The following is a 16820-nucleotide window of genomic DNA, read 5'->3' as shown; positions in this document are numbered from 1 at the left end:
CACGCCCAAAAAGTGAGTGCCTGCCGCCCTGACAGGGTCAGCGAGTGGACAACAGCTCTGGGGCTGTCACAGCCCCCGGGGCAAGTCCCCCATCCTCACACCCCAGCCTTGGTGAAACAGCATTGCGGGTGACTCCTGTAGCTCAGGAAACACCACCCACAACCCTCCGTGTGGCCTGGGTTGACAGGAGGAGCCACCAGTGTGTCCCGTGGTGGTGCTGCCTTGACCTTGGTCTCAGGGCCTCCAGGACTTTCCTTCACTGGGGTCCCGCCCTGCTCGCCACAGCGCAGCCTTTCCCTGTGCGCTGGGTCACAGCGGTACTGGCTTGAATATTGACAGTTCTGAGCTACATCTCCTACTGCTCTATTGGGTAAATTCGTTTGGTTTGTCCCATGATAAAGGCTTCAGTTCTGAAACACAAGCACCTTCTGCACAGGGGAAAAAAAGATTCCTTGAAGATGGAACCGTGGCCTTCCCTTTTACAACCTTAGCATCAGCCTTTTCCCCAGTTACAGAATCTCCAAGATAGACGCTCAGTGGGTGTGAGGGCTACCTGTGCATAAAGGCCGTAATTTACTTGTGTTCCTTCACTTATTTAGCCAGTTCTTCCTGTCCATGGCAGTCCGCACCTCCCCTGTGTTTCTAGGGACTCTGTTTCTAGGGTTGGGGGAGTTGGCTGCCTCACCGCTCTAAATTATCTTCATCAAACACATGGGCCTCTTTGGTAATGCAGCCCAGATGTGAGCATTTTTAAAGCCTGATAGTGAGGAAGCAAATTGGCACTTATGAGTGCTCCATTCCCACTGGGAGGGCAGCCAGGGGTGGCTCAGGCTGGTACCACCCAGCCCCAGCCCCCAAGAGCTCAGCCTTTCTTTCCCCTTAGTCTTCCTAAGGGAATGCTTGCTCCCCCTGCCCTGTCCTTTTCGTCTTCCTTCCCCCTCTATTTCTTTCTCATACTAGGACACATTTCTAGGTTCCTGAGCTGTAGATGACCTCCCAGTGGTACTCCTAAAGTGATACTCCTAAAGTTCTGAGGCCTCTCCACCTTAATGGAAGATTCTAGTAAAAATATGAGAGTAGATTGGTGTGGGTTTTTTTTGTTGTTGTTGTTTTGTTTTGTTTTCTGCTGGTCCTCGGCCTTGAACACTGGGCCTAGATTCTGTCCCTGGGCTTCTTTTTGCTCTAGGCTTGAGCCGCAATGCCACTAGCGGCTTTTTCTGACTAGTTTATTGGAGATAAGAGTCTCATGGACTTTCCTGTCTGCGCTGGCTTGGAACCTTGATCTTCAGATCTCAGCCTCCTGAGTAACTAGGATTACAGCCACCGGCACTGGCAGATTGCTGTGTGTTTGTCAGGGTTGTTGTAAGTGAGGAGCCTTTGAGAGCAACATTAGGCCTGTACAGTGAGTTTAACTTGAGCCTGAATGTAGCAAATGCCTATAATCCTAGCCCTTGAAGCCTGAGACAGGCTATCATGAGTTCTAAATTCAAGGCCATTATGTAGCTGCAGCCTCTCTGTACATCATCTTTACAATAAAAGTTTCTAAAAAGAAATGAAGAAATAAAGAAATTCAAGGCTGGCCAGGGTTACCTAATGAGACCCTGTCTAAAAATCAAACAAACAAAAAGAAAAAGAAAGAAAGAGAGAGAGAAGAGGGAGGAAGGAGAGAAGAAAGAGGAAGGAAAGAAGGAAGGAGGAAGAAGGGAAGGAAGGGAGGGAGGGAGGGAGGGAGGGAGGGAGGGAGGGAGGGAGGGAGGGAGGGGAAAAAATAAGAGAAAATTTAACTCAAAGAAACATCATGACCACAACGAATAAGTCCTCATCTTCCACCATTTTTCCTTTTTAAAAACACTTGGCTTGGGGCTGGGGATATGGCCTAGTGGCAAGAGTGCTTGCCTCGTATACATGAGGCCCTGGGTTCGGTTCCCCAGAACCACATATACAGAAAATGGCCAGAAGTGGCGCTGTGGCTCAAGTGGCAGAGTGCTAGCCTTGAGCAAGAAGAAGCCAGGGACAGTGCTCAGGCCCTGAGTCCAAGCCCCAGGACTGGCCAAAAAACAAAAAACAAAAAACAAAAAAACACTTGGCTCATTACTTTTGAGTTGGGGTACAAAGGGGCTTCAGTTCCACATGTCAGTCATGAGTGCAGTGCATCTTGATTGGTCACCCCTTCTTCCACCGCTCTCCCCTATCTTTACCATCATTTTTCTTATGAGAGCCAAATACAAGCAACATAAAGAATTCAGTGGAATCGTTCATGTGAAAAGCTGCTCCTCCCTACACTAGGTGAAATCATAATTTGTGCATCGTGAGAAACTCGTGGTTAAATATTTGAAAGCAGAGGAAAAAAATGTTAACAGGAATTAATCTACCAATAGGACATAGGAATGAATTTTCTTTCTTTGTTTTTTTACTTTGCTTCTCTTTCTCCCCCTGCAATGAACATATTACTTGAGTAAATCTTCATTTAATGCATGAAGAATCATAAAAGCAAGAAGCCATAACATGCCTGTGACGGGAAAGCATGAGTTATTTCAAAGCCCTCGAAGCTTAGCTGATTTACAATAGGAAGAAGACAGAGAAGTTCATCTTTTCAGGGAGGAATGTGATTTTAAAGCCCAGAGAAATAACCAGTTCCTCCTACTGGGGCCCTCAGAGGCTGCAGGATGGGGCCCGTGAGTCGGCTGGGGCCTTACCCACCTGCCACACTCACATCTGGATGCACAATGTCTCCGAAACCATAGCTGCAAGTCAGCCACGGCCCAGTCCAGGAGAGGGGGTGGGGTGGGACGTCATCGCCTATGAGAACCCATCACCCTAAGGGTCATCAGAGTTCAAGGGAAAACTCATAATCCTCTGAAAACCATCCTCAACCCTGATCCCACTTTTTTTTTTTTTTGGTCTATTGTGGGACTTGAACTCAGGGCCCCCAGGGACTGTCCCTGAGCTTGTTAGCTAGTGCTCTAGCACTTTGAGCCATAGTGCCACTTCTGGTTTTCTGGTGGTTTACTGGAGATAAGAGTCTTACTGGACTTGTCTGCCCCAGCTGGCCTGATCCCACTTTTTTATAGGACTCTTATTTCTCACTGTGCTCCTTGCTCAGGTATCAGAAACTGTGGAAATCTGATCACTCTCCTCTACCCTGTCTTTGGATGGGTGGGGCCAGCCCTTCTACTATGTTAGGAAACCTGCAAACCTACCTTGAATATATGTTGAGGGGGAGGTCTCAGTCGGGAAAGGTGGTAGATAAAATTTAACATTATAAGGGGTAAAGAATACTACAGCACAATGGAGCTTGGCTGTTCTGGCAGGATTTCCCATCATTCCTGTGGTCGGGAGCTATTCCTGTGCCATGCTGTAGGGGGCGTAGCAGCAACCCTGGTTCCTGCCCACAATGTCAGTAACACTCCCCAGTCAGAATAATGCAAACAGGTCTTCAACATTGCTAGATCCCGCCGCCCCTGCCCCAAACCAAGGGGAGGAGAGCTTTTGATTCACACCCCAGCTATTCTCCTTAGCCATCTAGTGGCTGTAAAACTGGTACTTAGCTGTCTACTTTGAGAAGTTGTTGAAGGTTCATATGTAAGACATGTCATGGAGACTCAATGCATCTTAGCTATTTGTATGTTTTAAATAAGAAAGGCTTCTATCTGCCCAGCTCCACTTCTGGTTTTCTGGCCATAAATTGGAGATAAGAGTCTCAGGGACTTTCCTGCCCCAGCTGGCTTTGAACCACCATCCTTGGATCTCAGCCTCCTGAGTAGCTAGGATTAGAGTTGTGAGCCACTGGGAGCTTGATTAGGGCACCTACTTAACAGAATCTTTGTGAAATTGCTTACAATAAGCATTTACAAAGAAACAGTGCCTTTTGCAAAAAGGACTGAAACAAAAGGTCTTTAGTTTGTTTCCTTTTGCTGAGAAGCCCTGGGCTATTTTTAACTCAAGGAACCTATAGTGAGGTGAGCCTGGAGTCTGTCCTTGAGCACCGTGTGTACTTTCCATAGTCCCCGAAAACTTGAGGTCATCCCATGAGATGGGGTGGCCGGTTCAGACAGCCTGTAATCAGATGCCTGGGCAGAAGCAAACTCCAGGGCGGATTGCCAGAGGATAGAGGGAAATGAGATAGGGACCTGTTTGCTGGAGCTAGGAAACCGTCAGAGGCCTAGACTTCAGAAACAAGGTGGACCCAGTGTCTGCTTCCCAGATATCTATTTAGGGATGGATGAGTCACAAACTGGCTTTGATGCTGAGCCATCTATCAACCTCCATGTGATTTTGTCCAGTCTCAAAGATTGGCACGAGAACTAGTCTGGCTGACAGGCCCTCTGTCTGGGAGGGCCTCCCTACCTCTGTCACCTGGGCAACTCATGAATTCTTTAAGACTCAGCTCAGTTGTCCTCTCTCCTATGCCACTTAGTGTGGTGAATTTCATCTTGGCAATATTTGCTCTCTGGAGTTCATCAAATCCCTGTTGTAAACACCCGTGGTACTGGGTACAGGTGATTATGGCGTTGTATCATCTTGGCTTGCAATAGGAGCTGAGCTATGGCTCTTCCATTTCCCAGCTGAGTGGCATGAAGATTTATCATCTGTGGAATGGGTTCTTAATTTACTCTCCAATACGTGTGTGTGTGTGTGTGTGTGTGTGTGTGTGTGTGTGTGTCAGAATCTCATGCTCTCACTTGATGCACCTTTTTTTTCTTTTTCTTTTTTCTTTTTTTGGCCAGTCCTGGGCCTTGGACTCAGGGCCCGAGCACCATCCCTGGCTTCTTCCCGCTCAAGGCTAGCACTCTGCCACTTGAGCCACAGCGCCGCTTCTGGCCGTTTTCTGTATATGTGGTGCTGGGGAATCGAACTGAGAGCTTCACGTGTAGGAGGCAAGCACTCTTGCCACTAGGCCATATTCCCAGCCCATTGATGCACCTTTTTTTTTTTTTTTTTTTGGCCAGTCCTGGGCCTTGGACTCAGGGCCTGAGCACTGTCCCTGGCTTCTTCCCACTCAAGGCTAGCACTCTGCCACTTGAGCCACAGCGCCGCTTCTGGCCGTTTTCTGTATATGTGGTGCTGGGGAATCGAACCTAGGGCCTCATGTATCCGAGGCAGGCACTTTTGCCACTAGGCTATATCCCCAGCCCTGATGCACCTTTTTTAATATCTGATTCCTTTTAGGTATTCAGCAAGTGTTTGATGAGTGAATACATTATACATAATCATGTATAATTAGATTAATTGAGTAGTCTGTTCATTCTATCGTATTTATTGATGTACTCCCAACCATTTCTAAAATCATTTTTCAAATAGCAGGTATTCATTAAACATTAAGTGGAGAAAGAAAGCTAAAGGAAAATAAAAAGCACAGAAAGTAGAAAGCAAGCAGATGATAGCACGTACCTGTAACCTCAGCTACTCAGAAACAAGAGGATCACCAATTCAAGGCCAGCCTGAGACCGTACATAGAAGAAGAAGAAGGAAAAATAAGGAGAGGGAAAGGGGAAGAAGGAAAGCAGATGGAGAGTTCTACTGCTCTGCCTGGGAACTCTGGCAGAGCAAGGGCCCACCCTCTGGGTGAACTGCCCTTCTAAGAGGTCCCCAGATTCATTAAAGTTGTTCTCTGCATGCTTGTCTATCCTATATCATCCCGTAACTGTAGATCACTCTAGTCTCGGTCTTTGCCTGTTTAGTGACATGGCGGAGAGGTTGAGCAATACTGAGGACTTAGTTTCCTGCACAGGTGCTGGCTGAGCACTTAGGAGTGGTGGCCCAGGAAGAGGCTCTGGCTAAGAGCGTTCTCCAGACAGTGGAGGAGACTGGAGTTGAGCCTAGCTCTGTCATTTAGGCAGAGCTCTGGGGCTCTTGGGCTGCAGCTGTGAAATGGAGAGGAGGACTGGCTTGCTATGCCCAAGGTCAAGGTCAGTGTGCAGGTTAAGTGAAAGAACATGAAGAATGCTCAACATATTGTCCAACCAGCATGCAAGAGGAGCCTGGTAAAAATTTGCCACGGTCCTGTTTCCACCCTTTTGATTCTTACTGGAAACATGCTCATGTTGTCATCCTTGACAGGGATGGGAATAAAAATGACAGGTGAAGCAGGAAAGTGAAGCAATGAGCAGCCTCAAGGTTGCACTGGAACAATCTATAACATGCAAGCAGCAAGTAGTCCTCTGTTCCTTCTCACTTGGCATCTACCATCTCCAGGGCATGGCTACTATGCTCTGCTCCTCTACCAGTTCCTCTTCTTGGCTCTTCTCTTTCTCAGCTGCCTCTTGGATTCCGTGTAGTGCCCCTCTCTGCATCCTCTGAGTCCCTCTTGACCTGTCCCTCCATCTCTCTGAGATATCACCTGTGATTGGTTTCCTATTCATCATCCAATGTGAGGAAGCATCTAATTGGGTAGCACCTTCTCTCAGCAGCTTATTGGTTGCCTTTGAGTCAGCTGACTATCTTTGGTCATGGTATCCCTGGTTAGGTTAGAAGAAAACTCAACTGATTGGAGATTATAAATTCTGTCCTGGTGAAAGCCAACTGTTTAGCACACTGTAACAAAAAAGAAGAAGAAGAAACACTGTTTTTCCTCAATATTTGTACCACTGTTATGCCCATGTCACGAGAAGACCCCCAAGAAGACCACCGAGAGCCAGACGTTCCGAAATGCAAAAGCAAGGCTTTATTCAGGCGAGCTGCAACTTGGGCCTCCTCCTACCCACTGACACAGCGGAGAAGCCCCGAGCTGCGATTACACAGGGCTTATAAAGGCAAAAAAAGAAAGTTACAGCCATCAGGTGTTCAAGCAAGACAAAAAACAAAGTTATAGCAATCAGGTATTCAAGCAAGCAAGATTAGGACACAGGTACAAATCTGATTGGCTCAGGGCTCGAGGCATTTTGGGGGCAGTTAGAGTTCTTGACCAGCTGGGCCCTAATAAGCTTGTCCTGGGTTTGCTCACAGGGCCTGCTTATCTCTGGTTCGCGTGGTAAAGTGGGGCCTGACTTCAAAATGGCTTTAGTCTGGCTCTTCACCACCTGGATTTCTTTTTATTTCTTTTATTCAGCAGAACCCTGTGTCCTTCTAAGCTCCAGCTAGAATTCAAATTTCACCATATCCTACCTATAAGCCTTTGTGACAAAAGTCTCAATGGTTAGCACTTGCTGAATTCCTTCATGTACTAGGCATTGCACCTGGTACCTTATGTATAACATAATTCATTTAAATTATATTAATTAAATTCATTATAGACTTCCTAGGTAGGCATCATTATCTCCATTTTGTAAGGAGAAGATCTTTTAGTCAAAAAGAGTAACATTTCCCATATCACAGAGGAATTCCAGGAGGGAAAAAGAACAGCAATTACTAATATTCTTAAGCCTTTTACATATATTATCTAAGTTAATCCTTCTCCAATCCTATGACTATTCCTCAAGTGCAGTTATGACACTCATTTTAGTAGCTAAGTAACTTACCCAAGTTACAAGTTACCTAGCTACTAAAATGGTAGAGATGGCCTTCTGTCTTCTAGATCTTTCTAATTCCAAAGCCCATATTCACCCAGCTACTCATTTCCTTCCCTAATTTTGTACTTAACACCTAACCCTCCATCACTTTCATTGGTCTTCTTTATCACTGAGATAAACCCTTGTAGGTATCTATCTATGAAATAAACCTTTGTAAGTAAATGTATATATATATATACACATGATTATGAGATAAACCTTTGTAAGTAAATATATATATATATATATGCGTACATACATATGTGATTGGTTCTCCTTCTAGAACTGGCTTGATGCTGCAACATTTAATGGGGTGGTATTTTTCACTTGATTCTCATCTCAGTGATAAAAATCTCTCTGGGCCTTATCAACTGGATTTGCATACCAAACATGTCATTGCTAATGAAAGAGAAAAGAAAGAATGGCCCGGCCCTGGGGTGAGTCTGGGGAAGTGTAAAGAGTCCTCCACCCTAGCTCTGGTGAACTCTGACTCTCAGAGTCAGGAGCTGTGTGTAGCCTGCTGTCTACTCATGAATTATTCCTTGAGGAGGCTCCAGAATGTGAGGGAAAAGCCTTGGGCCTCAGCTTGCTCTCCTTTACCCTCAGATGGAAAATAGATGCAGTTATACTACCTACCCCAGAGAGTCGGAGTTCAGCTAAGAGGAGGCTGGTAGCCTGTGGACTCCGAGGCTGCACCAGCGTAATAACCCTGCCACAAGGGAAAAGGGAGGGAGCCCCCTCCCCATACCCTGATTTGCATGAGAAAGACCTAGGCGCCATCTCCTGAGAACTTGGCTTCCAGCCAGGGGAAACCCCACTGCCTGGGGAGAAGAAAGGGAAGCTGAGATGATTTAACAGAAACTCCCCAGGAGACTGGGGGTGGAGGAGAAGGGACAGATGTGGAAGAGTCCCGGAATTCTGGAAACTGCTAGGCTACCAGCAGGGCTCCAGGTTCAGCTGTACCCAGTTAGCTCAATGGCCTCCACGCTTTGAACTCAGAGCGCGCTTCCAGGCTGTGTTAAAGCTGCGTGGGGGTGTTATGGAGTTCCCAGAACAAGTGGGCGTATGAGCCACACAGATACATTTATGTTTCATGTGTGTTTGTTTTTTTATTTAGCAATTTTGTGCTTTTGGGTGGCACGAGATTTGAACTCATGTTTGCTAGACAAGCATTCTACCACATGAATCACCTCTCCTATCTCTGGACCTATTTTGAGTGCCCCTCTAACTCACCTTTCAACACACACACACACACACACACACACACACACACAGGCATGCACACATGCACATACACACAAAAATTCTGTATACGCTTTTATGTGCAGGTAGGTAGCACAGATCCTGAGGAAATGCATGGGTGGAATTGCACTATTGCTAGGCATTGGTGGCTCATACCTGTAACCCTAGCTACTCAAGAGACTGAGATCTGAGGATTGAGATTCAAATCCAGCCTGGGCAGGAAAATCTGTGAGATCCTTATCTCCCATTAACCAAAGGTTGGAAGTTGGGCTGTGGCTCAAGTGGAAAGTGCTAGCCTTGCACAAAAGAGCCAAAGGACCATACCCAAGTCCCACACAGGAGGAAGGAAGGGAGGGAAGGGAGGGAGGGAGGGAGGGAGGGAGGGAGGGAGGGAGGGAGGGAGGGAGGGAGGGAGGACTATTAACTATTAAGAATTATGTCTCCCATTTGGAATACTCTGAATGAAGAAATGAAGTGATAGCAAGAGAAGGAGATATATGAGACACTGCAAACTCCTTTACTCTCTTCCAGGTTTTACATTGAGAGCATATCATTTCTAAAAGAGAAGAGCACAGTGGAGCTGTTCTTCCTGAATGCCAAGGCCTGCGTGCACAAGGTAGGACACTTTCTGCAGATCTGTAGGGTTCTTTCTCTGCAGATGCTCTGTTCAAAGATACTTTGTGCTACACATTCTACTAATTCTATTCATTTTTTTTGTCTTTTCCTTTTGACCCTCTCTTTCTCCATCCACAGTCTAGAACCCACTTGTAACAGTAAAGTGGGGGGATAACAGGGTTCACTGTTCTGGTTGACTAGCTGTTCTGTATTTTGAAAACTACTGTCTTCAACTACTGTTGGTGGATGAATGGATTCCAACAGAGCAACTGCAAGACTTTCTGAGTCTGGGAAACATTTCATCCACCCCACTTAGCCATCCTCTGTGATGAGCAGGAACACAATACCCCTTTGTGATATATTTTCACTGGCCATGGTCCAACAAAATCGCTTCCTGGTTGCTTATTTGCTCTGTTGCAAGTGCAAAGAAAGTTGCAGGCAAATTTTTAACTGACAGTATTTCTCTTAGAGCTCTGTATGCTAAACTCTGGAGGAAGTAATGAAAAGCAAGCCTTTTAACTTCTAGTTCTTCCTATGGATCTCAGTTGTGGGGAACTCCTTTCTGAACAGAAACATCTCATGCCTGTGTCAAAAGAGTTTAGGCCAAACGCTGGTGATGCATGCCTGTATTCCCAGCGACTCAGGAGGCAGAGATCTGTCGACAGAAGTTGGAAGCCAGCCCAGGGAAGGAAGTCAGTAAGACTTTGATCTGTTAACTACCAGGAAAAGAGCTGGAAGTAAAGTTGTGGCGGAAGTTGGTAGTGGACTAACTTTGAGCAAAAAAAAGCTCAGGGAGAGAGCATAGGTCCTGAGTTCAAGCCTCAAGACTGGCACAAAACAATAAATAAAAATTTTGCCAAATGAATTTTGCAAAATATTATTTTTGTCCTACATAAGTGTTGTAGGACACAATGAGTGCTAAGATAATTTTTGAATTGAGTACCAGGAACTCAGGGGTGAATATAACCTATATAATACTTGAATACCAGGCAACAAACAATCCGAACAAATCTTGTAGAATCAGGTAAATGATAACAGAGGCAGGCAGCTACTCATCAGGGTAGCTTTTAAGGAATTTTTAAAGATGTATAGATATTCCATATCAAGAATATCATCTGCAGGGCACTAGTGGCTCATGCCTGCAATCCTAGCTGCTCAGGAGGCTGAGATCTGAGGATTGTGGTTCAAAGCCATCCCCAGCAAGAAAGTCTGTGAGACACTTATCTCCAACTAACCAACTAATGAGAAGTGGAGCTGTGGCTCAAAGTGGTAGAGTGCCAGCCTTTTGCAAAATAGCTCAAGGACACTGCTCAAGCCCCATGACAGGTATATACCCTGAACAATGACCACAGAAGTAAATAAGTTTTATGAGAACATAGCTCAGCTGGAGAACCCAGGTAGGTGGATTTATTGATTGGTAAAAGTGACTCACTGATGGTGGTTGGTGCTCTTGATTCAAGATGACTGTTAGATGTGAGAGAGTGAATAGACCCTTCCCACACTCTGTGAGGGAGATTTCTACCTCTTTGAAAATGTCCAGCTCCTCTTATAGCCCCTATACACACTTCCTCCTACCAGACACATACTCCCTCCTGCTTTTCTTTCTTTTTGTACTGGTATTGGGGCTTGAACTCAGGGCCTAGGCATTGTCCCTTAGCTTTTTCTGCTCAAGGCTGGTTCTCTACCACTTGAGCCACAGCTCTACTTCTAGCTGGTTGCTGGTCAGGCTGGCTTTGAACATTAGTAGCCATCCTGACTGACACCCTGCCTCTCCATGGCTGATAATTGCCTGCCTGCTGCGTGGAGAGGCAAGTGGCATCTTGAATTTGGGCTCCCTGTCTCTCTCCATTGTGGACATTGCACCGCTCAAGGCTCTTAGTCCACAGGGGTTTGTTTATAAGGTGCTTCCGTACCTTTGGGGCTCAGAGGCCTTCTCCAGGCTGGGCCTCAGGACAAAGCACCACTGCAGTGGCAGTTGAGGAGAGCATTAGCACTCTTGCTGGAGCAGAATCTACAGGAAAAGCAGAAACTGCCCCTTAGGGACCCACCATCCGGAGAGGAACCAGGCTCCTGTCCGAGCCGTCATTCAAGTGCGAGTCCTTGAACCTGTTTGGCTTCCCTGGTGAGCGTGCACAGGGCACACCTTGCCTTGGCAAACAATCACCTGTGCCAGGTGGGGATGATGTAGAAATGCTGAAATTGACATGGAGGCACCTGGCAGCCCTCACTGGGCAATCTGAGGGAAAAGCTAAGGCCATGGAACAGCATGGCCAGCCCGCCTGCCGGGGCACGTGATTCGTAGAGGCTTCCTTGCACACCTCTGATTTTCACGATCAGCCAGCATTTACCCACCACCGTTTTTACAAATCATTCATCAGAACACAGGATTGACATTGGTCACCTTGTTCCTTTTGGTGTGTACAAAATTCTGGTCATGGGGAAAAGACAGAAAATGGAAACAACTGGGATTCATGAGGTGTTCATGTGACCAGGCACGGCAAACGCTCCCTTTCCTGCAGAGGTGGGAAATAGAAGAGATCGCAGAACTTGATTGACTCCCAAAGGCCTATGTGGTGAAGCCTGTCCTGGAATGGAGATTGTAGAACACCTGCATATTCTCTCTCTCTCTCTCTCTCTCTCTCTCTCTCTCTCTCTCTCTCTCTCTCTCTCTCTCTCTCTCTCCTTCCCTTCTCTTTCTCCCTCCCTCTCTACCTCTCCTTTTTTACTCTCTTCTCTTTTTTACTGTTTCTTTTCATTCTCTCTCTCTCCCCCACCCTATCTCTCCTTCCTGGCCATAAAAAGAGTAGTTTTACTCTGCCATGAGATGGTACCTCACCACAAGCCCAATCAGTCATGGGCTAGAACCTCCAAAGTGATGAGCTTCAATAAGCCTTTTCTCTTTGTTATGTCCAGTATTTTGTTATAGATGTGGAAAGTTGATAACATATAGCTCTATTCTACTGAGAATTCACGAGAATAGCGCTCACAATGACTTATACTGTTATTTATTACTACTTTGACACATGAGGAAATGGAGACATTAATATGTATAGCCAAGGTTATATAGCTCATTAGTGAAGTCATGAGACCTAGGCATTCTGGATCCAGAAACCATTCATTTGTTCAAATAATGGTTGCATACCTAAAATACTCATCAGAGGTCCTGGAACTCTGTCTTATCATTGTAATATTAAACACAGTCTTCCTACAGTCTAAAAATCCTGACATGGATTTTTAATACTTGTATGTTTGTACATAATAATTATTTTAAAGGTAGTCCATCCATATTCTAAGAAATAATATTTCTGAAAGATGCTGAAGACCTTGGAAAGGCTGAGCCTCTTGTCATGCTACCAGTTACTCTTTCCTGAAATGACAGAAAAAGCAAGTGAGGACATTTTCTTAGCTCTTAAATATGAGAAATCTCACAAACAGAATTATGACTTTATAATCACACACACACACACACACACACACACACACACGTACTGTGCTTTAAGTACATAGAATCCATCTCATGATCATGAGTATTTTAATACCCAAGAGAGTATATAAGATACCAAACATTTTTCTAAAAAGGAAGAAAAATACATAAAATGTTATACTACTTTCATAGCACTATACTCATTGACAGATTCAGAAGTCCCGTGATAGGGCTAGGAATATGGCTCAAGTAGTAGAACATGACGCCCTGAATTCAAACCCTAAAAGTATTGCAGTAAATAAAATGGTTTGATTTGTTTAACCTGATGATTATCAAACTTATCTGTGTGTGAAACTCCTTCCAAGCCTTCATGTTAACAGAAGACCAACGAATTATCCTTTTGAAAATTCTGTGTGATGGGGCTGGGGATATGGCCTAGTGGCAAGAGTGCTTGCCTCATATACATGAGGCCCTGGGTTCAATTCCTCAGCACCACATATACAGAAAACAGCCAGAAGTGGCGCTGTGGCTCAAGTGGCAGAGTGCTAGCCTTGAGCAAAAAGAAGCCAGGGACAGTGCTCAAGCCCTGAGTCCAAGGCCCAGGACTGGCCAAAAAAAGAAAAGAAAAGAAAATTCTGTGTGATGGTTCATACCACTAAATAAGAAAGCAGAGCTACAGCTGAAGAGCTTCCTGGATGTTGTCACGTGATGTGGCCTTGCCATAAAACCTAGGTCTATTCAGAGTCTTCCTATAAAACATCTTTGGAGATAGCTGAGAGATGGTGATCTGTGTGCCAGGTTAGCTGTTACCTCTTTTCCCAGGCCTACTGAGGCAAGACAAACAACCTATCAACTGTGCAGACAACAGCTCAAGCAATTGCACTGCACACACACACACACACACACACACACACACACACACACACACACCTTTTTCTCTAATAAGTACTCACCTCTTTGTACTTTGAATAAATGTGGAAATACAAGTGAGCCAAACATTAGTAACCCTATTAAAAGACTGAGTTATTGCAAGACTAAGCGATCGCATTTATTTTCGGCCTCTCTCTTACCCCTTTTCTTGTTAGGTGTGCCCTTTCATTAGCAGACTGGGTGAGAGACAGAGCCTCTCATCCCAAACATGCTCTAGCCACTGTTGGAGTGATAGGTGCATTACATAATGCCCTTAGAATCTCAATGCCATTTGCATTTAAGCGTGTGAATCTAGAGGCTTCAAAGCTGGTTTAAAAGGCTCCTGCAGCTTTTGAGGGCAATTTGGCTATTTCCATTCAAATGAAAGAGCCCATCTTTTCCCTCAGCACTTTACAAACCTAGGAATCTACTCCTTGCAGGATTTTCATTGAAATATGAAGAGGCACATGTAAATAAAATCATTTGTAAAAGATTTCTAATAGAAGAAAAAGTCCTTCATGTTTCTGTTTCTAGGAATAGGGGGTCAGACACTGCATAGATGCACTTTAGTGCTTAGAATAAGCTTCATTCATATGGTAGAGTATTGTTCAGCTATAATAAAGAATGGCTGCTCTTCTTCCTCACACGACATGAAAACCTTTCTAAATTGTATTCAGTTTAAATAGGATCAAGTTACAGAACAGCACAGTGAACATAGAGTGTTTCGTTGTAACTTGATTACTTATTTCTGAACTTAAAATGCACTTGGAAGAAATAGAAAAAGGCATAGCATGGTATAAACTTCTATTATTAAAGAGAGTAAGGTTAGGAAAAAGCTTTTTGCTTCCTAAGTAATGCTTTAAGTGTGTGTGTGTGTGTGTGTGTGTGTGTGTGTGTGTGTGTGTCTGGGATCAAATGTAGGAAAAGCCTTGCTAGTCAGTGAGTAAGCTGTGTCCCAGTGTGTTAAACAGGAAGTGGGAATTTGTTTTAAATCAGAAAAATGTTCAGGATATTCTTTAGACTTTACCTCTTCAAACATGCATGTAGAGAATAAAAAATAGTGCTGTTTTTCCTTCTAAAAATATCTCATCACCTTTGCCACTGTGGAAATTCAACAGGAGTTGGAAATTTGACACATGACATAGAATTTTATTCCTATTGTTAAAAATGTTACTTGTCAGGAGTTTTTCTTTCTTTCTTCCTTTTGAGCTGGTAGTGGGATGGGAACTTAGGACTTTGTGCTCTTCCTGGGCTTTTTATCCAAGCCTGACACTCTACCACTTTAGCCACAACTCTGCTTCCTGCTTTGTGCTGCTTAGTTAGATGTTTAAATGTCTTACTGAGTTGTTTTGTTTGGGGTGTTTTGTTTGTTTGTTTGCTGGCCTGGCTTTAAACCACAGTCCTCAGATCCTCAGCCTCCCGAATATGTAGAATTACAGGTATGAGCTACTAGTGACCCGTAGGACTGTGGGTTTCATCCCCAACACCAAAACCAAGAAAAATTAAATGTGCTAAGCTTCGTTCCTCTGCCTCTCCCGTGTACCATGGTAGCTGTTCTGCAGTCTGCAGAGGAGCACTTGGATGTGATGGTGTAGAGTCGGAAGGTCATGGTTTGACAGGCCTAGGCATAAAAGTCCACTGGACTTCACCTCAACCCAGAGCTGTGTGTGATACCATGAACCTGCCCCACCCACCCCATGACAAAAGGAAGCACAACGGTGAGGGTTCAGGTGGACCCGGGCACAAAGTGAGATCCTATCTTGAACATTTAACACGTGCACACAAAAAGGACTGGCATGGGGATTCAAGTAGTAATGGGATGTTTTTGCAAGCACACGACCCTGAATTCAATCCCTAGTACCACAAAAATAAATTCAAATAAAACTTAATAATTATGGCTGGGATGTTCCATCTGAGACTTTTATACTAGGATTGACCTTGAGCACAAGAAACCCTGGGAAGTGAACCCTTAGATAAGAGGGAATTCCTGTACTGCACATCCCCTTCCCTTCCTTCTTTTCCCGCTCACAGACTTCAGACTTCAGAACCCAGTGGTACTCCCCTGTACACACTATCCATCGCTACCCCCTGCCCCCACACCCTTTAGCATAGTAACTAATAATATAATGGCCCAATTATAAAAATATACAGTAATAAGAGTCAGGCGAAAGCAGTGTGAAAGTGCTGGAACTAACTGGAACTAACTGGAACCTCTGCTCAGTGACAATGGCTCTGGTGAGCGCTATTCTGTTCCCTGCTTTCTTGATTCACTTCTGAGATTAGGGTTCATCTTTATTTCTCTCTTGCTGGCCCGGAGCCTGGTATAACAATACAGCCCTTGGTAAATATTTGTCAAGTGAACAAAATAAATGTAGTTTACACTAGCAACTAAACTGATCAAATTTTGTACAATGGGCATGTGAAAAGAATCCAGCCAAACTGAAAAATCAATTCTGAGAAACAACTATAAAATGAGTCATGTTTGGCTTTCAATCTTATTTTGATTTTACTACCGAAGATTGAGCTATTGCTCCCCAATTCAATTTTCCAAAGTTGGTATTGTACTTTCAACCTTGAAATTTAATACAATGAACCTATCTAAATATAATTTTATCACTGCATGTCCAGCTTGTAAGGTGCTGGCTTCTCAGCGTGTCTGTCATAACCTTTGCTGATATACTCACTTTAAGTATCTTTTGGGGACATTGAAAAGAATCACTGTGAAAATCAGCTACAAGGATAGCCTGATATACTTCCCTGCTCTTAGATTCAAACACTTTTCCTTAGCATTCCAAGGAAATAAGTCTTCAACTTCTGATTGCTTCCAGGACAGAGGGCCACTGGACAAATCTACAGTGGCAGAAAATCTAGTCAGTCTTGAAGCCTCCTTTGAGCCAAGTCCTCTAGAATATTCTCCTATTCACAGCTGTCCTGTCTGCAGTTGACTTTGTTTTTCCCTTCATACAAAAGCTCAAGCTGGCATGCAGGCAGCAGCAAAGCAAGAATTGGCAGGGAGAGGAGGAAATGGAGAAATTAATCAACCCAAAAGTCAAGGACTTTTGAATAACTAGAAGATGGTTTTAGAAGGGAAATATTCTCCTAAAACATAGTGAAATACTTAGATACTTTAGTATAGTTCCAGC

General features: G+C 44.6%; 1 protein-coding gene and 1 long non-coding RNA gene across 2 annotated transcripts in view; both read left to right on the top strand.

Moving 5' to 3' along the window:
* Positions 1-16820, top strand: part of Frmd4b (FERM domain containing 4B) — a 146115-nt gene that overhangs the window by 52361 nt on the left and 76934 nt on the right. The window contains 1 exon segment of the mRNA XM_048356136.1: positions 9261-9345. Within this exon segment, the coding sequence (XP_048212093.1) occupies positions 9261-9345 (85 nt within the window).
* On the top strand, positions 12901-13779 carry LOC125358742. The gene is made up of 2 exons (XR_007212378.1): positions 12901-13179; positions 13398-13779. It is a non-coding gene; the product is annotated as an uncharacterized LOC125358742 (long non-coding RNA).

This window comes from Perognathus longimembris, chromosome 10 (genome assembly GCF_023159225.1).
Source record: "Perognathus longimembris pacificus isolate PPM17 chromosome 10, ASM2315922v1, whole genome shotgun sequence".
In the NCBI taxonomy this organism is placed as follows: domain Eukaryota; kingdom Metazoa; phylum Chordata; class Mammalia; order Rodentia; family Heteromyidae; genus Perognathus; species Perognathus longimembris.
This window is presented reverse-complemented; position numbering and strand designations above follow the sequence as displayed.